Source organism: Stenella coeruleoalba, assembly GCF_951394435.1.
Source record: "Stenella coeruleoalba genome assembly, chromosome: 16".
NCBI classification, from domain to species: domain Eukaryota; kingdom Metazoa; phylum Chordata; class Mammalia; order Artiodactyla; family Delphinidae; genus Stenella; species Stenella coeruleoalba.
Window position 1 is genome coordinate 25,335,560 of NC_137162.1, and position 25,114 is coordinate 25,360,673.

General features: G+C 40.3%; 3 protein-coding genes across 5 annotated transcripts in view; 1 reads left to right on the top strand and 2 right to left on the bottom strand.

Annotated features, from left to right (window-relative positions):
- The window catches only part of PDCD11 (programmed cell death 11), a 41,943-nt gene extending 36,776 nt beyond the window's left edge, over nt 1-5,167 (bottom strand). For both annotated transcript variants that reach the window (XM_079900880.1, XM_079900879.1), the window contains exons 1-4: nt 5,049-5,167; nt 3,605-3,723; nt 2,487-2,618; nt 1,249-1,416 (exon numbers count right to left, since the gene is read on the bottom strand). In XM_079900880.1, the coding sequence (XP_079757006.1) occupies nt 1,249-1,416; nt 2,487-2,618; nt 3,605-3,703 (399 nt within the window). In that variant the 5' untranslated portion in view covers nt 3,704-3,723; nt 5,049-5,167. The remainder of the gene's footprint in view (nt 1-1,248; nt 1,417-2,486; nt 2,619-3,604; nt 3,724-5,048) is intronic.
- A 78-nt stretch (nt 5,168-5,245) lies between these two features.
- On the top strand, nt 5,246-10,577 carry ATP5MK (ATP synthase membrane subunit k). Its single transcript, XM_079900886.1, has 4 exons — nt 5,246-5,399; nt 8,824-8,919; nt 9,004-9,096; nt 10,461-10,577. Exons 2-3 carry the CDS (start codon nt 8,833-8,835, stop codon nt 9,091-9,093), a joined length of 177 nt encoding a protein of 58 aa, XP_079757012.1. The 5' UTR covers nt 5,246-5,399; nt 8,824-8,832; the 3' UTR covers nt 9,094-9,096; nt 10,461-10,577.
- Nucleotides 10,578-11,388: 811 nt separating this feature from the next.
- TAF5 (TATA-box binding protein associated factor 5) lies at nt 11,389-24,730 on the bottom strand (the record flags this gene model as incomplete). 2 transcript variants are annotated; one of them, XM_079900881.1, is made up of 11 exons in its annotated part: nt 24,151-24,730; nt 22,004-22,241; nt 18,452-18,767; nt 17,514-17,677; nt 17,271-17,406; nt 16,424-16,544; nt 15,544-15,673; nt 13,666-13,830; nt 12,737-12,914; nt 11,933-12,110; nt 11,389-11,606 (listed from the first exon to the last, which is right to left on the bottom strand). In XM_079900881.1, exons 1-11 carry the CDS (start codon nt 24,710-24,712, stop codon nt 11,389-11,391), a joined length of 2,406 nt encoding a protein of 801 aa, XP_079757007.1. In that variant the 5' UTR covers nt 24,713-24,730. The 2 variants fall into 2 exon arrangements, with proteins under 2 accessions (XP_079757007.1, XP_079757008.1); XM_079900882.1 differs by lacking the exons at nt 11,389-11,606; nt 11,933-12,110; nt 12,737-12,914; ... (3 more) ...; nt 17,271-17,406; nt 18,452-18,767 and having other exon boundaries at nt 17,520-17,677.
- Nucleotides 24,731-25,114: the final 384 nt, after the last annotated feature.

The following is a 25,114-nucleotide window of genomic DNA, read 5'->3' on the forward strand; positions in this document are numbered from 1 at the left end:
AATTACTGTCTCTACTTCCTCATCTTCTCCTCACTCTTCAGCTCACTGCAATCTGAGTTCCACCCCCATCACTCCATACTTGATCTCCCAACAAAACCTCCAATGATTTCCATGTCGCTAAACCCAACAGTCCACTTTACAGCCCTTCTCTCACATGACCTTTACAAAGCATTTAACTCTGGTGCTGCTTCCTTAAGCATTTCCTCCCGGCTTCCAACCCTTCGTTCACCATTTTTCTTCTCTGTGTCTCTGGTCCCACCTTCTTCTGACAGCAACTCTCCTTTTATTCAGCAACTAAAATATAGTATTTGCCCCAGGCTCGGTCTTTCAGTCTCTTCTCCCTCTGTGTGCTCCCTCTAAGCAACTTCTTCCCTCTCCATAGCTTCAATTACCACCTATACAAAGAAGTCTAACACATTCATGTTTCTAACCCAAACGTCCCTGAGCTCCAGCATCACCTATCTACTGGTTGTCTCAACTGTACCTCAAACTCAACGTAACAGAAAATCAAATCATGATCATCTCTCCTAATCCAGGTCCCTTTCAGGGTTTCCTGTCTCAGGATGGCATGGCCAACTGTCAAGCCGTGCTCAACAGAAACCTAGGACTCACCTCTGACACGTCTCTCGGCCTTGCCACCCATATGGAATTCGTCACTAAGCGCTGACTTTACCTCCTCAGCCCTCAGTAAATCCATCCATCTCAAGACCCTAGACTACAACAACAGCCTCCTAACTGGTCTCTAGGCAGCTACGCATGCCTCTTCAATTCAGTCTCTGTGCTGTCCACATGGCACCCACACCAGTGAGGACATTTCAAGGGCTTCCCACTGATTCTAGAAAAACAATCCTAAACATGGTCTGGCCTCCACCCAGCCCTCCAGCCCCATCCCACTCCACTCTCCCCGGCTCTCTCTGCTCTAGCCACACTAGCCTTCTGCTGCACATCGGGCTCCTTCTGCCTGAACTCCCTTCCTTCCTTCTCTAGCATACCCTCATCCTTCCTACCTCAGCTCAGGCATCCCTTCCTCAGGCAAGTCTTCCAGGTTCCCTGGGCTAAGTCAAAATCCCCTTATTTAAAAAAAAAAAAAAAGAAGAAGAAGAAGAAGAAAAGAAAAAACAATTTCCCTATTATAAACTCTCTTGGTACCTTGTACCCTTCCTTCTTAACACTTAGCAAAGTTGTCATTTTACATCTGTTGGTGTACTACTTATTTCCAGTTACAGATTTCATGCGGGTTTCCCATACCTGCAGGGGTTCTTCTTGTGCCACCTGCTCATTCAGCTTTTCAGTGTAGGCATCACAGATTTCAGTCACTTGCACACACCCCTGGAGGCCGTTGGGGAGACTAATCACCAGTTCCAGTTCATTTACCTCTTTCACGCAACCCAAGATCCGCATCCCCTCACACAGGGACTAGAAGAGAAAGAGTGAAATGTATACAACAGGGAAGAGAACAATGATTGGGGAGGTTGGGGGGGTTCTGGCTTCTAGTCCCAACTCTGACATATAAAAGCTACGAGACACATATGTGTGCATGTCAGTACACTCATCACACATCTGAGCACCACGAAAGATCGAAATTATACAACAGTGTTTCCAGCAGGGTGCTGGAGGGCACGCTCGCCTTTTCCTTTATTCCAAGCAGCCCAAACTCAAAGGCCTAGCAGGCAACACAATGCAGGACAGAATGTCAGTGGAGACAGAAGTCAGTCTGGAGGGTGCATGCCAGGTCTAAAGGGCGCAACCACTATTCAGCTCTGTGTCCCTACAAACATGAGGGAGTGCGAGCTTGTACTGTCAGCACTTTCAAATTTTTACAAAAAAGCCGGAAATCACATTTTTATGGAAAATTTTTTAGTTTTCTAATGTTGGCATGAAGTTAAACAATTATTTTTTTTAAGTAGCACACAGGACAAAGAAAATAATTCTGCAAGCTGAATCTATATGTTTCCCTTCACTATCATTTGACTTTTTTTTCTTTTTTTACAACTAATGTGTATCAGAATTATCTAAAAATTTAAGGAACATAATAAGACTGCTTCACTTCTCTGAGATAATTTCCACATCTATGAAATGAAAGGGAAGAATTAGAGTGATTGCTAAAGTTATTGCCAGTTCTAACCTATGACTCTACTAAAACACAAGTTCCATGAGGGCATCGGCGGGATGAGGGACTCAGCAGCTAAAAAGAAAAACTAAAAAAACAATACATGATCACAGGCACTGGTTAATAATTGAAGGAAATAATGCTCAATTCTGAACAAAACTGGAAGAAGTTCTAAAGACATAAGCTACACACACATATTTATATGAAAAGAATGAAGGAAAAAAGGAAAGAGGAAAGGAAGAAGAACATATACAGACTTAAGCAACTCAGAGAGTTTGTTTAAAACAAAACCAGTTATAAAACAGAAACTACACACCATTGTAAAGCAATTATACTCCAAAAAAGATGTTAAAAATAAAAAAAAACTTTGACAAACCTCCACACTAAGGATTTCAAACTTCTCTCTTACAAACTTGTTGCTTTCTCTCTTTTCAACTTTCAACTTTTTTGTTTTTGCTGGCTCTTTCTGGATCTTTTTCCTTTTGGTGGATTCCTCTTCAGTAGAAATCTAAAGGGGGCAAAAGACCCAAAAGAATAAAAACCAGTAATCCTGGCCTTTCCCTCCAACTTCAGGTCATCTGTCACCTTGCTTTGTCTTCCCTTCTACTCCACCCCACTCCCAATTGTTCCTTTAATTCCTGCCTCAACGCCAATCTCCTGTTCTAACAGCAATTCTCCCTTTGACCAAAATCTGAGCTCTGTTCTCAAAGCCCCTTCTCTCCTGTGTTCTTCCTCCCTTGACTGGGATGAGCACTGGGGTTCCCCGCTGGGAGAAGCAATTTGGAACAGTGAAAGAAAATAAAAGGTGGAGTCACGAAGACCCAAGTTAAATTTCTATCCCCATCATTACAAGCTGTGTGATTTCGGCTAAATTATATAACCTCTCTGAGCCTCAGTTCCTCACCATGGAATGATGATCTCTACTACACAGTACAGTTGGAAAGATTACATAAAATAGACATGAGACCATACAATCAAGTGTTAGTTACCATCCCTCTAGCATTTGGAGCGCAACCTACTCTAGGTGAAGATTTCAAATTCTACTGCAAATTATGATCACTTTACACAGCAAGGACCTCATTCAAAAATGCAGTGATCAAACTGTTTTCTCTCCATCCTTAATCAACATGGTAAGTTTCTAAGAATAAGAAACAGGGAATTCTCTGGTGGTCCAGTGGTTAGGACTCCATGCTTTCACTGCCAAGGGCGCGGGTTGGATCCCTGGTCAGGGAATTAAGATCCCACAAGCTGGGTGACGTGGCCAAAGAAAGAAAGAAAGAAACAACGGCACTGCAAACTCAAATATTAAATGCCATGCTTCAAAGGATATAGTCTTGTGGTGGCATGGACTCTCTAACAAGTTTAATTTATAAAAGTTGACTTCAACAAGAATCCAATCTGGAAAACCACACATTCTCAAACAAGGCTCATTCTCCAAAAGGACACTAGAGAGAAAGTGTTCAGTGAGTCTTATCAAAAAAGCACACCACTTACATCAAATAAGTTGTCTTGTTCAAATGACTGCTGGAAAGCTTTCTCTTTCTCTGATTTGTGGGTTTTTCTTGTACCCCCTCGGGGGAAGCTTTCTTCCATGGTTGCCGTGTTTGGGTGTCCTAAAAACAATGCAAAGAATTGGTGAGTTGTATCCTTAGTGTCAAGGTTGTGATCAACGGGCAAGAGATAGAGCCTTCTAGCACCAATGTGCTGGACAGCATTCAGGACTAAGAAATGGATGGTTTGATGCCAGGCAACAGATAATCCATAATTCGTCTTTCCAAAGGTCTTTGTTTCAAAACCACAAGTCTACACATTTTTCTCCAGCAAAAGAAGTTAGTTTCAATGTATTAAATATCATTAAGCAGCTTCAGTTAAGTCACAGATACACAGATGAATACATAACCCCCTACCTTCAAAGAATACGCACATTTTTAAGAAGATAAAACAATTATGCAAAGGATCTAAAATACAAATCAGATTATAAACTATCAACAAGGAGGTAGGAAATAATGAGGCTTCAGCAAAGGAGGAAAGCTTCCTAAAAAAGATGCTTTTGAGCTGAATGTTAAAAGATTAATAAAATTTTGACAGGTGGAAAGGGAAAAACAGAAGGAATATGAGAAAAGGCATGGAAATAGGAAAAAAACAATTATTTTGATAAGCGCCAGCAATATGTCTGTCAAGCTGCTCAAAAGCTTGCTCTTGCCTTTCTTTGAAGAATTGTTCAACTAGATTACAAGGTGAATAAACCATAATAATTGGAGTTAAATTTTAAAAGACACGTTGGGTTTTTTGTGTCAGATCTTTCATCAGGTGTGAATAGATTAACGTTCACTTTGGCAAGTCAGAGCCTTAAGAAGAGGGAAAGACAGAACAGTAACAAAAATATATATATACTTCAGGCTATAGATTGGACAGGGAGATAGGAGTGAAGGAAGGTACACCGGGTACAAGGATTCAACTGCAGTACAACAGAGAAATCATGAGAACCAGAACTACTGAATAGGTATAAGTGAGAATAGAAAATAGGAGGGGTTGGTTCTGAGAGACACTTGGGAACAGGAATCTAAAAAGGCTTGAGACTGTGAAAGAGGTGAAGACCTAGAGGGAGCCTAGGAGTTGGAATCAGGAATGGATGTGTTTGGTAGAAATAGAACAAGCAATGCCGTCCAGTTTGCTAGGCATTTGACCCTTAATCTCATTTCAGACAAGGTGAAACTGAAGCTTCAAAGAGTAAACTGATCCCGCGACAAAGAAGGGTCTTGAGCTACTTCCTGGGGACATATTCTGACGTTACAGGGACCACTCCAGCAGAGCCAGCTTCGGAACCCAACCACTCACCCGGCACTGCGGGTGCATGGCAGGGATCCAGAGGACCTAGTCCTGGGACAGACCTGGAAGCCACGAAGTTTCCACCCTTGTCGCCTTTTCCCCCACTCACCAGCCCCGGGACGCCAGCACTTCTACTTCGGAGGCCGAGCCACTGTAATCACACACGCGGAGTCTAGAACACCAGCAACCCAACTCGGCTCTTCCGGAAGCGTGGGCGGGCTCAAAGCCTACTTCCGTTAGTATGCGGTACCGAGTCCTATAGGGCGGGGTGGGGTGGGGGAGAGAGATTTAGAGACAGGAAGCGGAAGGGCGGGACTTAGAGCCGTAGGCAGTCGGCACAGAGGGCCGAATCCGTAAGGCCCGTTGAACGTTTGCGGGGGAGGCGGCTTCTTCCGGTGGGGCAGAGGAGCAGCTTCGTCAGCTGAAGGACACCTGCAGCGGGGTCTGTGCGTTTTGGAAGGTGGGTGTGGAGGGGAACCCGGGCTCGGACCTCGCGGCTCCGCTTTGTGGGGCTGGCCTAGAATCCGACCGTTTCCTGGTCCGGGCACATCGCGAGGTCTTCGCTTTGGGTGGGGGACGTGGGGGGCGGGGAGAGTGATGGTGAATGGAAAAGAAATTAGAGAAAACGAGGGCCGGGCGTGAGGGTTCGGACGGTGGCTGGGAAGCTTTGGTGCGAGGTAAAGGCCCCCTTCCCCCAGTTTATAAAGGCCCTTAGAATGCATTTTCCAGTGGAGAGAAATGAGGCCCGCAGCGAAGGGAGTGTCCCAAGGTCACCCAGTGACGTAATATTGGATGAGAACTCGGGCTTCTGACCCTCTCTGGTCATGTTAACCTCTTTCCCACTGTATGCCCAAAGCAGTTTGTTTGCACTGAGCTGTGCTTAGGAAGCTGTCCAGCCAGGCCTCCTTTAGCTGCGCTGCAGCCTTTGTCAAGCGCGAGTGAGTGTAGCCCGCCTTCTGCGCTTCGCCGAGCCCGCGATAAGCGGGTTAGATTTCAATCTGTTCGATCAGTGGGGAAGGCCTTTCCTAGGAGGTAGGCAGAACAGAGAGCTGTAAACTCCTTTAAGTGCAAGAGGCTGCTTCTGGTACGTGAGCGGCTCTCCCTCGTCTTTGCCTCCTTTACCGCGTCATCTCACCAATCCAGGTAGGTGTCCGGTCCGACACAACAGCGGTACCGAGAAAAAAAGTAGCGAGGGTAGTTTCTGAAGTGCCCATTTTACAGGTGAAGAGAGGCGTGGAAAGATTAATTATATTTAATAGCAGTTCGCCGCTTAATTAGAAACAAGCGAAGACCCCGTCGCTTAGACTTTGCCATAGGCTACAGTTTAGCAATTAGTACAGTTTAGTCTAGGTATTTTTCATTAATGTCTTTCTAAACTGAAGTATGACTCAGAAGGAAAGCAAGTTTCAGTTCAGTTATTCCACAAAGTACCATCTAACACAAGGATTCCTGATGTTTGCCCAAAAGTAACCTGCAGTTTGCTGAGGAAGCAGACCCAAGTGCTTGCAGGCTTTGCTCCAGTTTATCTGTTTCCCCTCCATCTCAGCGTTTTTTAAGAGTCTTTCTTTACAACCTAGACTAAATTGCAGTTCCGGTACTGTGCCTTTCCCTGCAGTCAGAATTAGTCCTCTGTGTAATATTGGAAACATCAGCCTTCCTTCCATATTGTGTGGAGAGAAGTTTAAAGCACCTTAATATTGTTTCAGTTGGACACCATTTCACCTTCTGAAAATGTTTGTTAAACACAAGGTAGTGGGAATTATCAGTTAATAATTGGACAAAGTTAAGGCCTTGTTTTCTGTAGGGTTTCTCCGAGAAACCTACTTGATACTGTGAGAATCCAAAAATCTGTTCTGAAGATGAATGGGAAAGCATGTGTTTAATAAGTTTACTAAAATAAAACAATTAATATGAAAGCTATATCATAAAGATTTCTTTTAATGGAGATTTTCCTACTTGGCCTGAACTGGCCAAGGCCCCTAAGGTGGCCCAGGGAAGTTTGGAATCCTTCATTGCTACAAGAACTTTCTTGAAACAGTTTTCAAAATTAAGGTCATTTGTCCAAAGTTTCATTGCCAATTCTACGCACGTGAATGCCTCTGAAGGCCTTTGAATGGTAAACTGGAGAGTGCCAGTTTCCATAGCAACAACTTCCTCGCAGGTCTCTCCCGCTTCCATTTCATCAAGAGCCAACTGAGTCACTGCCACTGCCTACCAATCTCGACCGGACCTCGACCGGCTCGTTTATATTGCCAATCGACTCGGCGTGGCGTCGGTCGTGGTAGATAGGCGGTCATACAGACGAATTTTCGAGTGTTGTTCTGGTGACCTTTGAATGTGCCTTTACTATTTTTTATTATAAAAGAAATACACGCCTTTGTGAAATACATAGGTTCTATAGCTGTAACCCCGTTTTAAAGTTTGCTATATATTCTTTCAGGGTTTTTTCCGAATGTAATTACTAATAAGCATCTCGTTTTGTTTCTGTTACTGCAGTGTTTTTCAAACTTTTAACATACATCAGAATCACTTAGAGGGCATATTAAAACAGATTGTTGGGACTCAGGTCCTTCTGATTAAATAGGCCTGAGAATTTGCATTTCTAACAAGTTGCCATGAATAGTGACAGTGTGGGGACCAGACTTTGAGAACCATTGATGTGCTCTATAATGTCCAGAAATAGGATTTTTTAAATATTTAACATGACATTGGGACGTGTTTCCATGTCAGTACATAAAGATCTGCGTGCATGGGGACATCATTCCATGTCTATATATAAAGATCTCCATGCATTCTGTTTCCTTCAGTGAAAACCATCACTTATTAGTCTTCTGTAGACGGACTTCTAGTTCTTATTTATTCTCATAAACTGTATTTCATTTACCATCCTTGAACCATACTATACGTTTCTACTTTGTAATATTTCTATAAGGATAAATTTCTGGCAAACAAATGAACCAGCTAGGTAAAAGGGTATGCTAAGTTTTTAATTTGATAGCTGTTGCAGAAGAATTGCATATTAGGAAGGTTGTACCAGTTTACACTCCCTCCAGGCAACAGAGAGAATCCTTATTTTCCCACATTCCCACTACTACTGCTAATTATCATAAATTTATCTTTGTAGTCTGATGGCTAAATATTGGTCTCATTTTACATCTTTGATCATTAGGTGATGTATGTTTTACCGTTTTGCGTTTGGCCACCTTTATATTTTCCCTTCCCTAAGATGATTAAAATATTTGCCCATGTTTTCTTCAGGATATCTTGGCTTCACTTTTACATTTAAATCTTTTGATCTGTTTTGGTGTAAGGAGTAAGGATTTCAGCTCCCCCCACACACACACCAATAGTTAGTATGTATCAACTCCATTTAGTAAATGATCCCTTCTCCCCCTTCCCATGGAGGTCCTAAATTTATAAGAAAAACTGTAAAAAGAGGGGTTGCAAGGTGAGCTGTTTAGTTGGTGGTTACCCCTCTGAGGAACTTTGAAAAGTATCACAAGCTCCAGCTTTCAGCTAGTCTTAAAACTGATTAATTCCAGGTACAGTGTACTGTGGTATAGATAGAGCCAGGAATGAAAACATCAACCAATATTGAGTCAGAGGATGGACTTAAAGACTACTGTGTTCTCTTCCTGTGCTGAGTGATTTGATATATATTCTGGAGTGTTGTGTGATAACAACCAAGATAAAGTCCTCCTTCCAAACATTTCTCTTATCAGCAAGGTTTTTTCCACCGTTTTGCTGCTGCTTTGTTGGGTGAGGCATACATAAAATTTACAACATCTATATGCAATGAATTTTTTTGGATTTTTTAATTAAAAATTTTTTTTCTTTTAAATTGCATCCAAACCAATTTGTTGCTTTCTTTCTTTTTTTAAAAGATTGAAATCATGGCAGGTCCAGAAACTGATGCCCAGTACCAATTCACTGGTATCAAAAAATATTTCAACTCTTACACTCTCACAGGGAGAATGAATGTAAGTATTAATGATACCTTTAAGCAGTTGTTTTAGAATAAGATGTGACAACAACTCTTGTTTACTTTTTCCTTTCTTTTTCAGTGTGTACTGGCCACATATGGAGGTATTGCTTTGATAGTTCTATACTTTAAGTTAAGGTCTAAAAAAACTCCAGCTGTGAAAGCAACATAAATGGTAAGAAATTAACATTTAAAACTTTATATAACTTTGCCATTTTGATCTTAGGGGTCCCCCCCCACTATACAAGTATATTGTTCAAAATTTATTACAATCAAGAAAAAAGAAAAATATTGTCCATGTCCCCATTACCCTGACAATTTTCGTTAACATTTCAGTTTAGCTCTTTTTTAATATATTTGTTTGGTTTCCAGTGGCTATGATCCATATCTGTAATTTTATCTTATAACATACATGTTCTCTATAATTTGAATGCATGAGTGCTCATGGGTATATGATTTATTTCACAGAGGAAATGTCTCCTACTAGAATTTTTTCTTAATATAAATAACATTACAATGAATGCCTTTGAGCATGAAGTGTTTGTATCTGTGATTGTTTTCTTAAGGTGAAGCGCTTTCCCAGAGGGTTGTGGGGCGCCTAGCTTTCTTCCCCAGGCAGTGTTGAATAACATCAGTTTCTGATTTTTGTTAATTTGAGGAGTAAAAATAATTTCTTTTTGATAAAGTTGTATGTTTTTTCCATTTGTTTACCACTTGTATTTTTCTTAACATTCTCTGTGTTCTTCTCATTTAACATTTCGGACTTTATCTTTGTGAAGACCTTCTCTCTCTTGTATAAGCTCTCTTAATAGCTATTAACCAGCCTTTTAAATCAGTTGCAAATATATCTTGGTTTTTGCTAGTTTCAATTTTTATGTAAGCCATTCTGTCTTTTCCTTAAATCCCCCTAGACTTCATTTTCTTCTTATAGTGCCACCCAACCCCCATTTGCCCTTGCTTGAGTAAATATTTTTTGTGTTGGTGGTAGATGAGGTGCAGAAAACCCAAAACCCAGATCTTTATCTAATGTAGCCCTCCATGACAGAAAATTTTTTCCTCTCCTCTTAAAAACTTTTCCAGTCACAAAACTATTGACCTTAAGGGACTGACTGCATATCCCAGAATGCAGTGGTCCATGGCTTGTTCCTGACAAACAGGTAGTTTTTTGCCCAATTTTTCATGTTAGGTTCCTCCTAACTTTGTTTTTACAATGGGGATAATACTACCCTCCTTGTTTTCTACTGTTTAAAATACTACTTTATGAAAAAAGATGTTACTCTATGTACTAGGCTTTTCTAATGGTATACATTTAGCATCATACTGAATTATTGGCAGCTCTTTTGTTAAAGGGGGAGTGTTAAATTGTATTAAGCTGAGAGACACCTAAATTTTGGGGGGTTACTGACTCCTTTGAGAATCTAATGAATTTGCATTCAATTTCAGGGGGGTTCACGGATAGTCTTGTACTAGTAATTACTGAATGTCTTAAAAGTAGAGTTGAACACATTGGTGTCTAAACAATTTTTGTTTTGTTTATAGGATTCTCAACTGTACGTCATCTGTTAAGTTCCCATGCCTGAAGAAGCTAATGTCAGCTCATCATGTGATACCCAATTTGTACAATAAATTATGAACCTGGAAAAGCTGGTTGTCTTTATTTACAAGATATCAAAAATATAAAAACTGTACAAAATGCAACAAAGGCAAAAAACTGGCAGTGACTTGGTCTAAATCTTTTAGTTTCCCAAAGCAAGGCTCAGTACTGGAGGTAAGCAATTGAAATGTCTGACTTCAAGTGTACTAGGTTGTATGTAGCCATTTTAGCTGAAGTAGAACATGGAAGTTAATTTCTTCACCTGGTTTATAGTGTTTGCGTGCACTCAATCCAACCGGTATAAATTCAGATGTCAATGGATGGTTGTACTTCATCTATTTCTCAAAAAGTAATTGTAGTTCACCCTACCCAGTTAACGTACATTCCACTAATCATGAGCCAAGCAAAAATGCTAGTGGATCATTTAACATAGTACTTGAGTGCCATACAGTAACTACATTTTTACAGCAGGAACATACATGCTCATAGAATTCTTCAGCTAAAATTCAGGATGGTATTATATTACTCAATTTGAACCTTGAAGCAGGATGAATTACTGAAATCAACTGATTTTTTTCTAAACATAATAAATTAAAATAGCATTTGAACAGGCGATGCATCGTTTCCACAAAATCCAAAGCACCATAAATGTCCCCTCCATGAACATAATACCTCTTATTCAACTAACGGAAATTAGTTAAATGTGGTTGCTATAGAAATGTGGAACTATCCTGTTCAGATTTTCCAAGCAGCATACTTCCAGATCCATATAGACAAAACATTCTTTGTAGCTTAAATATTAATCACTGAGGTATTTGCTTTTAGTCTCCCTTTTTCAAACAGTAGCTTCCAAAGGTCTTTAATACCGATGGTTTATTGCGGACTATAAGCTCCTGCAGCTAGAACCAAGTTTCTTCTAGTAAAATGGAGGTGTACAACTGGTGTTGATTTGGTCATATATGTTCCCAACAATAACTCCTGTGAATTCTCAGGTAAATTTATATGCCCAGTGGCTGTAGTAAAGTCATCAGTCTCTAAATCTTCAAATGCTTTGATAGCATCCCATAACCGTACTGTATTATCCATTGAACCTAAGGGGAAATCAAAGGAAACCATTTAGTAGCATCTGCCTTAGTTAGATTCTGAGATTCTGTCAAGTATGCTTTATGCATTTACTTTTTATTTCTGGTGAAAAAAATCTGAACTTGATTAATAACTATTATTCCCTCTAAAGAAGCACTTCAAGCAGTAGTTTTAACCTGAGAAGTCAACATACATATAGGGTAACAATCTGGAATCGTGGCTAAGGAGAAGCAAAACTTAGAAAACAGCAGGACTTAATTTTGCAATGGTCATTCAGTGCTTCCTTTAAATATACCATTGACCCTTTACCACAAAGCCATATCTAGTCATTTACCTGATGCCAAAATTTCACCATCTCTACTAAATCTAAGTGAACAGACTGTATCACTGTGGCCTTTTAATTCTCCAACCATCAAACCATGTCCAATATCCCAAAGGAGTACTCTGCCATCTGTTGCTCCTGTAGCCAGGAATCTCCCATTGGGAGAAAATGTCAAGGAATGAATTGGTCCCTAGAAAAGAAGTCCATGGAAAGAATCAAAAATAGGGTTAAAAATACCTAAGAAAATAAGACAAAAGTTAGAATTATAAAGTTTAGTGGTGCGAATAGTATCTTTAAAATGTGTCACTGGTTAGTTTTTTTTTTAACATCTTTATTGGAGTATAATTGCTTTACAATGTTGTGTTAGTTTCTGCTGTATAACAAAGTGAGTCAGCTATATGTATACATATATCCCCATATCCCCTCCCTCTTGCGCCTCCCTCCCACCGCTCTAAGTGGTCACAAAGCACCAAGCTGATCTCCCTGTGCTGTGCAGCTGCTTCCCACTCCCTGTTTTGCATTTGGTAGTGTATATATGTCAATGCTACTCTCTCACTCTATCCCAGCTTACCCTTCCCCCCCCCATGTCCTCAAGTCCATTCCCTACGTCTGCATCTTTATTCCTGTCCTGCCCCTAGGTTCATCAGAATCATTTTTTTTTAGATTCCATATATGTGTTAGCATATGGTATTTGTTTTTCTCTTTCAGACTTACTTCACTCTGTATGACAGACTCTAGGTCCATCCATCTGGTTAATTTTTAAACTTTTTATCTCAAAAGAACCTTGTGCGCTGGAATAATGAAGGTATAAAATACCTTGTGTCCAGTGAAGATCCTTACACAGTTCCCATTCAGGACATCCCAGAGCCGCACAGTTCTGTCTGCAGAGCCCGTAGCAACATAATTAGAATTGGGATGGAATCTGGTACAATTCACATCAGCAAGATGGCCAGCAAATATCCTTAAAGGCTGATAGTGATCTGTAGCCCAGAGCCTTTTAAAAAAAATTATTGAAAACAAAAGAAGGTAATTAGTTAACTGTGAAATGCCAAAATCAATATAGAAACAACCATGTGAACTGTTAGCTCCAAATGGGTCCCACTCACTAGTTACCTGAGGGAAAGCAGATGGAATGACTGAGCCTAACATTCTTTTTTTTTTTTTTTTTTGGCCGCAGTGCGGCTTGCGGGATCTTAGTTCCCTGACCAGGGATTGAACTCGTGCCCTCGGCAGTGAAAGCGCAGAGTCCTAACCAGTGGACTGCCAGGGAACTCCCTAAACATTCTTAAGAAAAACTAATTGACACGGTACAAAAAATTTTTAATTCTATAATCCTTTAGTTCTCTGTATGTACACCCCCCACTCCAACTCCTAGTCTAACTTATAGAAGAGTATTTTTCCCTAGTTTTGGCCACTACATAATTAGTTTCTAACCCAAGACACCTCATCCTCAACTTCTAAGGAGATGACAGGGAAATAAACGTGCTCACAGTGGTTCTAAAAGACAAGGTTTAGCATCCGGTTGGGGAAGGGGAGGGCATGGACTCTTGGTATAGACATAATTGCAGACATAGTAATATTCCTGTCCCAAATTCGTTTTCAAATAAGGACCTATAAATGCTGACGTTCTCAAAATGTGATCCTGAATAACAAGCAAAAATGAGTTTGGCTGGAGTTTCTAATTCCCAACAAGAAACCATTCTGTTCCTTGAATAGGCCCAGTCCTAAGCTCATAATGTTCTTACCGAGCTACTCGGTCGTGGCCCCCTGACACAAAATAATATCCATATGGAGAAAACTGTGTGTCCCACACTGGATAGTTGTGTCCTTTATATCCCACCAAGCAGGTAAATGTTTGAAGACTCCACAATCTAACAGTTCCATCTTCTGAAGAGGAAAGCAGGTAGTTCCTGAGAGAAGAGAAGGTAGTACATTCGATTCCTAGAATAACTTAGTTACCTGTCCAGTTTCTCTGTACATTTGTATATATTAAACATAGCTAACTGACATGCTACATCTCACTTTTAATTTATACATGAAATTCACAGTAGATAACAAGAGTTGAAAGTACTAATGTTAGCTGTGACACTCTACATCTACCGAGCACCTACTGAATGAGGCTAGATTATTTTAAAAACATCTATTAAGAGGAAAATCACAGTTCTTCGGAAAAAAAAAAAATACCGAAGAGGTAATGACAAAAAGTATGATCAAATAAGGTCACCTGAGAAAGGCTTCTAAGAAATGCGATATGTCACTTAAAACTTCATTTTTTACTTTAAAATGGAGATGCTATTTTCATATCCTGTAAAAGTTGTGTAAGAATTTAAAAGTAAACATCTTTTGGACCAAAAAAAAAAAAAAGCCAAAACAAAAAACACTATAGACGCGAGATAATACTCTGCCTTCTTCAGGAATGAACAGAAAAGCTGAACTACTCAGAAAGTACTATGGTTTTCAATGAAATCAGAAGTTTCCCTCAAGTAAAAATGTACCATCTGGCTAAATCCTATAAAATAACAAAAATCCTCATTCTCAAAGTTTCATAAGGATAAAAATCTTGATGGTTTGAAAGCTATTATCTGTAAAATAAGATACAGATGGTATTATGATAACAAAATACCCTCCCTGCATTTCTACAGAATGTTAGAGATCATGAAAAATAGGCAAACACATATTTGTGGCTTTCAAATTCCCTTTTCAGTATTCTCTTAGTTCTTTTGATTATACAAAGATAAATCTTCAATTGATAGGTAATATGCCTTTAATATCAGTAATCTGTTGTGAATTTGGAGATGACAGAAGACAGCAGTAGCCACAAAACCCAAAGAAAGAACCCAAAGAAGCAATTCAACCCCTACTGGAGTTACACAAAACTAAAGTTGATTTTTATAACCAGCAAACACTGAAGCTATGTATCCTGATTCTGTAAATTTGGGTATTATACACTAGTACCCCAAGATAAATCAGCAGAGGGCAAGATGCTAAAAGATAACGCACTACTATGTATAAAATAGATAACTAACGAGAACCTACTGTATAGCACAGGGAACTCTACTCAGTGCTCTGTGGTGACCTAAATAGGAAGGAAATCCAAAAAAGGGGATACATGTATACATATAGCTGATTCACTTTGCTGTACAGCAGAAACTAACACAACAATGTAAAGCAACTATACTCCAATAAAAATGAATTTAAAAAAATTTTTAAAGGATAATAAAATAGTTCTCTACACAAAAATACTAATAATAAAAGATAATGGGGCTTCCCTGGTGGCGCAGTGGTTGAGAGTCTGCCTGCCGATGCAGGGGACACGGGTTCGTGCCCTGGTCTGGGAAGATCCCACATGCCGCGGAGCAGCTGGGCCCATGAGCCATGGCCACTGAGCCTGCACGTCCGGAGCCTGTGCTCCGCAACGGGAGAGGCCACAACAGTGAGAGACCCGCGTACCACAAAAAAAATAATAAATAAAAAAAAATTTAAAAAAAGATAATGAATGATAGGCAACCACAAGATTTTTCTAAAGGAATTTTCCCCAACATTCTCATAATGTTCCCAGTAGTTAACTTTCATATAATCTCAATGTAATACAGCAGTATTTAATTTTTTTGTTTGTATTTTACCTATCTGGACTGAAGCTGGCTCCATAGACGGGCCCACTGTGACCATACAAAATCTTCAACTCACTTGCTGTTTTCTCATCCATGATTCTTTCTAAGACATCATCAGATTCTTTATCTATGAGGCTAAGATCTAAAATGGTCCAGAAATGTTAATTTTTTTAAGTACATTCATTAAAACATTTTAAGGCAATTACATCACAGTTCAGGAGAAGAACTAACATTTGAACTGTTCCTCCTACATACCAACCACTGTGCTAATGCCTCTAAATTAGGTGCTATCATCCCAGTGTATAAGAGAAGAAAGTGAGGTTCAGAACAGTTAATAATATGCCAGAGTGCACACAGCTATTTAGTGTTGGAACTAGGGCTGAAACTCAAATTTATCCATTATATCACCATGTTTCACAAAAGGAAACTACAGAAATATTAAAATAAATTATTGAAAATGTATTATCTTGTTTAACAATACAGTTAGCAAGAAACTTTCTTTAAAATGTAACCCTGGTCTTAGTTCATTTTAGCCATTTTTATGGCTAAAACAGAAAGTACTCTCCCACTATTTAAAGGTTTTTTTTTTTAATTCACAAGCAAACAATCATAAACTGTTAGATTTTTAACCTTAGGGAGTTTTCTAGCCTAATGCCCTCATTCTACAGATGAGAAAACTGAGGACCAGTGAAATTAAACCAGACTAGCACCCCAGTCTCCTGATTGCCACTCCAATGCACTTTTCACTGTTGGCAATGTTATTAGCCGTTTTGACTTAAAGTAAAATCAAGTGAAATTCTGCTAAGATCACAATGTCTTCTGTATATTTCTTGGAATCAAGATTGGTGTAAACTAACAATGAGCTTATATCCTGACAGGTCATGTCAGTTACCTGCTGCTTGTTTGACACTACGAAGCTTTTTGGGTGTCACAGACCACACTCTGACAGTTGAATCTGCAAAACCTCCAGCAATCAAACTAGAATCATCAGTGACATCCACTGCAGTGAGGCCCTGCCAATTAAAAAATATATATGTATATATAATACACACACACACACACACACACACACACACACACACACACACACACACACTAAATGATACTGTTTTAGGGAAAAAATTATAATCACATCTTAGAGAATATATAATGATAGCTATTTTTCTCATATAAAAGATCATTTGAGATTTCATTCTCCTTTGAAATCAACTGTTCAAAAGCACTTACTTTGAGAACATGTCATTTACCCCTTTTTGCCCTCTGAATTTGGAGTGCATCATATAAAGCAAATGTTAATCATTTTTGTACTTTACTAAATATATCCTCAGCAGCCTATTATAAAGCCTTATGTCTATAGAGGCTTACAGACATAAAGATATGAAGAATTCTTAATAAAAAATATTAAGTTTACATAAGTACTTAAGTTCAAGAGAGATGAACCACATAGCTTCCTCCTTTTTCAAAGGCTAGCAGAATTCTGATCAGTGAAATGAAGGACACATACAAGCAAGATTCTGGTACCTACAAGTCGCTAAAGGTCTTTTAAACATTGCCTTCTATCTATTCTGAGCAATGTCCAATTCTCCTTTCCTAACTGCTGTCTTTAAGCCATATTTATATCAAGAGTTTAAAGAAGAAATCTTCATTTTAGTTAAGACATCTAAGTTACTTTTAATGGTAATCACTGTTTTTCATGACTCCTAATTTTCTCCCAGAAAGTGCCAAATCATTTTACCAACCTGGTAAGCATTGAGGAATGTATAGAAACAAATTGAGGGTAAACAATCTGGCCCAAGGCGTACTCGTTTGGTGGTTTCTTTCATATTCATTATCTTATCCAATTTATCTGAATCTTTCAACTCAGGAAGAGGGATTCTGTGAAAGAAAAACAGACTGGAAATTACTCTGAATATTAAATAACTTGAACCATCTATAACATTGTCTTAAACTTCCACACATGTTCCTGAGGTTTTTTTCCTCACCTGTTTTGAGGTGGAGCATTGGGATCTTGTTTTTTGCTTTTGGATCCGATACTATCTTTTTTAGGCTTCTTCTTTTTAGGTTTTCCTTCTTCATTTTCTCCTTCTTCATCCTCATCATCCAAAGGCACCTCAATTTCTGGCTCTTTTAATAAACCAAAAAATACCTACAAGTCAAAGGAGCCAATTTTTTAAATTACTTTTTTGTTCATTAATACATCCTTTTCATATCTTGATAGGAGGAATCACAATTACAACAGGGTCATGTATATCCTGAAGCAGATTCTGTACTTGTCTACCCAATAGCCAATCTCCCCTTCTTCCTTACTAACAGAACCCTGATTTTGTTGGAGCAGCAGTATGCTCAGATAAAATCATTTCTGTTGCCGGGCTCCCTTGAAGCCATACAATGGCCATATAATATCATTCTGGCCAATAGATGTACACACAGATATACTGGGTAGTGTTTTAGAAAAAAATACTGTTTTCCTGATAAAAAGGGAGAGATTCAGCAGGTATGTCTTTCATCCTCCCCCTTCTGCCTTCCTCGAATACAGATGCAAAGCTGGCGCTGCAATAGCCACCTGTGAGCACAATGAAGAAAGCCACATTCTGAAGATGGCAGAGCAGAAAGTAGAAGGAGCCAGGGTCCTTGATGGCATTGTGGAGCCCTCACACCAGCCTAGGAGGGCCTTCTGCTTTAATTCATTTTATGTGAGAAAAAACTCTTACTTGTTTCTGCCAATGTAGTCAGGGTTCTGTTAAATGCATCCATTCCCAAATTCTCACTAATATATACATCATCCTTAGAACATGAAACTTAGTATACAGTGTAATATTATTCCCAAACTAGCTATAAGAAAAATGTGTAAATTATGTAGATGGAAATGCTACAATTTTTCATCATCTGCATTATATAGTTCTTAGGTTTATTCCCATACCTTTGATTTGTTTGCCTCTCGTTTAGCCTCTCCTGCCAAACTTCCCACCATCGCATCTATCTGTTGCTTACTACGCGGCATCCCATCAAAGATGTCAATGTAGAGGTGCTCCTGAACTATGTTCCATATCTGATTGTTCTGTTTCTCCTGAAGATGCCTCTTCAAGAGTTGGTACGAGTCTCGGGAAATACGCAGAACAAATTTACTTGTTCGAAAATCCAACATGGTCTCATTCCCTTTCATGTGTTCCTTTTTGGTAAGACTAGATAATACTCGTAGGTCATCCTGGTAATAACATTCCTGATCTCCATGGAACCTGTTTCAGTGATTTTAAAAAGTCATTTTTCAATGTAATCGTTAAGGGATCTGCCTCTCCCCCATATATTTATAAACATCCCAGAATATTTTCAACGTAGTAGTCTGAATAATCGTGGACTAAGCTGTAGGATAAGAAGTAACGCATTTCAAAATGATTACAATTCAGTTCTGAATTCATCCTAAAAATGACCAATTTAATTCTCTAATGAAATAAACGCATCATAAACATTTTAAGAGAATTTGAAATAAATACCATAAATGAATGAAAGATAAGCTATCCACCATTGGCAGACAGTCTCATTTGAATGCCACCATTGGTAGACATTTGAAAATGTTAGAAACTTTGCTCTACTAAATTTTATGTTCTCTCAAAACTCACTTTTTAAAACTTTTTATTATGGGAAATTTCAAACACATACAAAAGTAGAAACTATTATAAGGAATTCAGTGTACCTATCACCCAGCCTCTCAACAATAATCAACACATGACATTCTCACAAAACCCATCATTTTTAGTGATTTCGCATATTCTTAATACCAGATATAAAGATTAAATATCCGTACTTTAATAACATGACTAAAGAACAAACGTGTTGATATCAAACAGTGAGCACTCCCATTTACTCACCATTACCAAAGGCAATTAAATAAAGCTTTCAGCCTTGGTGACAATTACTAAATTTAAATGTACTTTTGTTTCTACAAATCTTAATTATCCTAATAAAATAAAATGTAAAGATCATATATTGACACTCACAAAGAGCAGCAAGCAATGCAAAAACATTTAGAAAACAAATTAAACATAAGATATTAGGACTGTAGCTCTGACACATAGCCAATAGATTCCTAAACTGTTACCTGTGCTACACTATTATGACTCATCAAGACATGAATTAAGAGTTTCTGTCTAAGATTTGAATGAAATTAGAAATCTCAGCCTCTTGGTGTTGTATTAGTCGCCACCAATAAGTTCATCTGAGCATGGGTCCTGGCAAGGGCTGAGACTGTCCATGACAAGGACACAGAAAGTCAGTCCCCTATGATATTCCAGCTTCCTATGTGAGGAGATGGCTACACCATGAGACTGGAAGAGAAGGTTTTTTGATGACAGTACTGTAAGAAAAATTAGCTTAGAAATTCTGCCACCATCAGCCATAATCTTTTCTTTCAGAAACACTGAGCTACAGAACATTTGCCTTATATACTTTCTATTAGGCACTGTAGAATAATGAATGAATATAATGACACAGAAGCCAGGAGTCCTGAGTTCTATTGTTCCTCTATTACCACTACCTGTGTTACCTGACAAGTTCTAGCTTCTGGGTCTATTGCTTGTACCAAAGAGCTCTCATTTAAACTGTTAAGCACTGCCTCCTTCTTAAACACTCCTTTTCTTTGGCTTCTATAACTTAACACTCTCCTGGTTTTCTTCCTACTTCTCTGGCCTCTCCTTTTATATCTCTTCTACTTGGTCATCTCTTCTACTCCTTTTATTTCTCTTCTACACCAAATGCTGGAGTTCCTTGAGGTCCAGGCCTAGCCCTCCCATTGACTTATTTCATGCTCCTTCCTAGACAGTCTCATCCCTATCCATCAATATTGCACACACTCCAATTTATGGCTCCAGTCCCTACCTCTCCTCTAAGCTCAGAGCCTTATATATCCTCCATCTATCAACTTGACATCTCTTAAATAAGTCAAAGGCATAAACAAATCTGAACTCAAGATTATTCTACAACCTGACAAAACCAGTCCTCTTCTAGGGTTTTCTACCTCAGTGAAGAGCACCCCTATCCAGCCAGGGGAGCCAGAAACCTAGGGATTATCAATTATACTTTCATCTCCCTTACACCTCCATATCCAATCACTCACCAAGTGCCTCAGGAATATGTCTACTTCCCTTCACCAACGCTATCACACCCTAGTCCAGTGTTTCTCAACAGGGTTGCGACTAGTATCTGGGGCAAAACAATTTGTTGCTAAGTGGGACTACCTGCACGTATTGGAACTTTTGGAATCCCTAAGACACCTGATCCTCCAGCCTAGTCATTACGACAACCTAAATCACCTCCAGTTTCAAACAGCCCAGAGGAAGGAGGCATAATATTACCTTCAGTTGAGAACCAGTACAATAACCCCCAAAATGGTCAATCTATAATCACTGTCCCCCACCATCTGTTCTCCCCACTGCATAAAGGTCCTTTCAAAATGTAAATCTAATAATAACATGGTCCTTCAATGACTTCTCTGGCAAAGATGTCTCACTGTCCCCAAATATCCATTTTTTTCCTTCTTCCTCCACAATAAAACACCTGAATACTAGCTGTCACATAGACACCTAGGTAAAGACCATATTTCCTACCTCCCTTGGCCATTGACTAATGACATAAAAAAGGGAGAAATATATGTCACTTCCAGGAAGGATGTGTGCCCTCCCTGCTGACTGTAACACTGATATGATTTCTTAGAGCCAGAGAATCACCTTGTACCACAGGTGGAAAATGCATGACAAGGATGTCAGAGCTACAAAATCAACAGAGCCTGGGTCCTTGATAATCAAGGACTCCATACCAGTCCTAGACTGCCTACATTCATGAGAGAGAGAAATAAACTTTTATCGTATTCAAGTCTCTACTGTTTGGGGTCCAGTCACTCTCAGTCTAATCTAATCCTAACACAGCTTCATATTGCTCTTAGGATAAAAGTAAAAATAAACTTTTATTTATGCCACTCTTGTTTTGACTTTTCGGTGAATCTCAGCCAAATCTAATCCCATCCAATACAACCTCCTACTGCTCTGAGGATAAACAAAGACCCTCAATATGGCCCAAGAACCGCCTGCTCCAGCCCCTAATCAACCGGCCAGCTTCCTGTTGTACCACACCCCACCCTCACACTCTGCTCCAGCCACACTTGCCTTTCATCTCTGTACCTACCATGATCCTTCCTGCCACAGAGCTTCTCCTGCACACATGCTTCTCCCTCTTCTCTTCCCCTGGTTAACTCCTGTTCAATCTTCAGATCCTACCTCAAGCATCACTTCCTCTGGGAGCCTTCCCTGACTTCTGCAACTAGATCAAACCCCTCATTTTAGGTTCTCATAGCACCAGGTACCTCTCCTTCATAAAGTACTTTTTGAGTTGCAGTCTTACATTCGTGTAGTTACAGATGCGTGTATTCATTATATATATATAGCTATATATACATATTATATATATACATAAATTCACATACTTCTCAAAGAATGATTTTGCTTCATTCTCATGTTGATTGTAGACTAGTTCCAAATACATGTGTACAAACAGGGGATAAAAGAGTTGGGATAACTCTGCCCGATGGCAGTCCAAGGAACATTCAATGAAGTGTTTCAGTCCACTATAGTATTCTTCATACATTGTGGGGTCTCCTTGTTGGTTGTAGGCTGATAGCACGGCACTGACATCCGGCTGGTCTTCCACAGCTACACTTCCAACTGTTTAAAAAATGAAAAATAACTTTCAGGAAAGTGACCTGACATGCACCAAGAGACTAAGGCTGTTTTGCTAAGGTCCAGAGGTGAATTGTTTCTCAGATGTTTGTCCTTCTCCTCTCAAACGCTCTTCCCCAACTCAATCACATAATCTTTTAATGGGATTCACTTTGTTTCAGTCACCCATCCAAAATTCCTTCGGTTTGTCCATATCTTAAAATAAAATTTTCAAATCAATAACAGAAAGATTCAGTATTTTTCCTAGAGGTACCTTATTTTAAAGACAAATTTTATAAAACACGGTATGTGCAAATCAAACAATTATCTTAATCTTCTCTCAAGGCTCAGTGCAAATGGCACCCACCACCACCAAGCTATGCCCTGGAGTAACATTTCCAGCTCTCTGAACTACCTAAATATTTTGTAACTGTCCAGCAACACATCCTATCCTGTTACCTTCATAGATGTACATCTATCACTCCCTATAAAATATAAGCATGTTAATGGTGGGAAGGACTTGCCTTATTTATATTTCCAAAAGGCAAATCTATTTTATATGCTTAAAACAATTTCCATAACCATTATTTCAAGGCAAAAAGCATGAGTATTTATTTGTAATATTTCTATCCCAAACAATGATACATCTGTCAATCGAATCAGAGTTTGTTGGAAATTTTTAAGTTGCAATTATAGTACTGTTATGCTTTTTACTGCACAAATTTTAGAGAAGTTCTTTAGAAGTTTACTCTGATGGCCTCTTTTCCTCCCTACTGGTTTCTGAGTTACAATCTAAAAACTAGGTCAAGTTTCTGAAGAGATGAGAGATTACAGCAAAATAACCAACAACATAATTCATCCATCTTATAGTTCATTCACAAAATTCAGCATTCAAAAGATTCCTCTCAATCACATTTGCATACATTTCCACTTATGGGTTACAATGCTACATATTCATACTTCACTTCTGGCAACGCTGCAAAGTTAGGTCTCATAAATACAAAAGGGGAGGGGGGAAGCCTCAGGTGTCAGGGATGGATACCTAAGCATAAACTTATCAGTGCCAGATATTTTACATATATTATATCTAAATCTCACAATAACCCATTTAATAGAGAGGGAAAAAAAACTCTCAAGCTTAGGAAGAATAACAATCAGCATCACACAAGTAAAAGCAATAGAGACAGAAACTGAACTCAGGTCTGCCCAACGCCTGTTCCTAAGTGAATGATTCTCAAACTTTGCCCTACATCAGTACCCCTTGGAAGCATTTATTTTAAAACGCAGATTCCCGGACTCCACCTGCACAGGGTCTGATTCACTAAGTCTGAAGTGATGCCCAAGAATCTGCATTCCTCTAAAAGATTTAAAACCAATGTTACTTAGCCTATATTTTGAGAAAGACTGGCTACACTATATTCATCATTCCCTGGCTGTGTGTCCAAAGCAAGTCCCTTGGCCTTTCTCAGTCTGTTTTCTCATCTCTAAAATAGAGGTACTGTCTACCTCACAGTGGAACTGAGAAAAGTAAGATACATAATAAAGTATTTATAGTAAAAGTACGTTAATACAAAACTGTACAAATATTGCTAGTGTTAATGTATCCCTGCCCAAGGCTCAAGAGCCCAAATGAGAGGAAAGGGACCAAAAGCCTGAAGTCCCCGCCTCTTCGCGCCCACCGTCCCCATACATCCCTCAGCTCAACAGCTCTCCACAGCCTCTCGCTGGAACTGACAGCTCGGAAGAGGGTTTGACTGCGCAGCCGGCGCACCAGGGAAAGGGGCGGGCATGTGGCCCTAGAGGCGGGCCCAGGAAATTCAAAACAAGCCCGCAGAGGTGCAGGCCTGCCAGCCTCTGCCTTCCCGGCTCGCTCCCCTTCGTGCCGGCCCTGCCTCCCCGGGACCCCGCGGCTCACCTTTCCCCGGAGCCGCAGGACCTGTCGCTAAGCCCGAGACGGCGGCGGACCCCGAAGCACCGCTGACCGGAGGGTCGGGGGCCGCAGGGCCGGGGGCCGAGGCGGTGACCCGACTAAGAAGCGCGCTAGCCGTCTCAGCGCCGGCGCCGTCCGCCTCTCCCGGGGCTCCGGAGCCCGCCACTGCCTCCTCCAGCAGCCGGGCCTCACGGCGCAGCGCCTCTTCGGCCTCGCGGAGGTTGCTCTGCCGTAGAAACTGCAGCACGGCCAGCAGAGTCTGTCGGTCGTGGGGAGCGCCGGCCTCCGGAGCAGCGGCGGGCACCGGGGCCGCCCCCGCCGGGGCAACGGCGGAGACAGCCACCGAGGGTTTGGGGGTCCCACCATCCCCGCCGGCCGACGACGACGACGCCGCAACGTTCCCACCGCCGCCGTTGGGGCCGTTGTTGGTTGTGCCGCCGCCACCCTCGCCAGCGCTGTCCCCCGTCTGCGGAGGTAGTAGCGTCGGCGGTCCCTCAGGCTCTAACTTGACCGCCACCTCCGTCTGCTCCTCCGCCAGCGCCGCCATCTTGCGGCTGAGCCACCTTGCGCCGTCAAGCGTGATTGCGTTTTCGCCACATGGAGGGCGGGGAGGAACATTTTACGACAGCTCTGGAGGGCCATTTACGGCAGTAGGAGGGGCGAGAAAGGAGAAGAAAAAGGAATAGGAGCAAGAGCAACTTTCAAAAATGAGTGACAAAAAGACAGGAAGTGAGAGTTGGCGACTGCCTTGTGCTTTTGCCCGATAATAATTACGTTTATTATAGACCAGATATATTCAGGCACTGCGATAGACATTTTACATTTTGTGACCTTTAATTCAACAGTTTTTTAAGGTACTATTATCTTCACGTTACAGATGACTCAACCAAGACCTAAAGACAAAATGCCAGATCAAGATTCGAATCCAGGTCTTTAATTTAAAAGCATA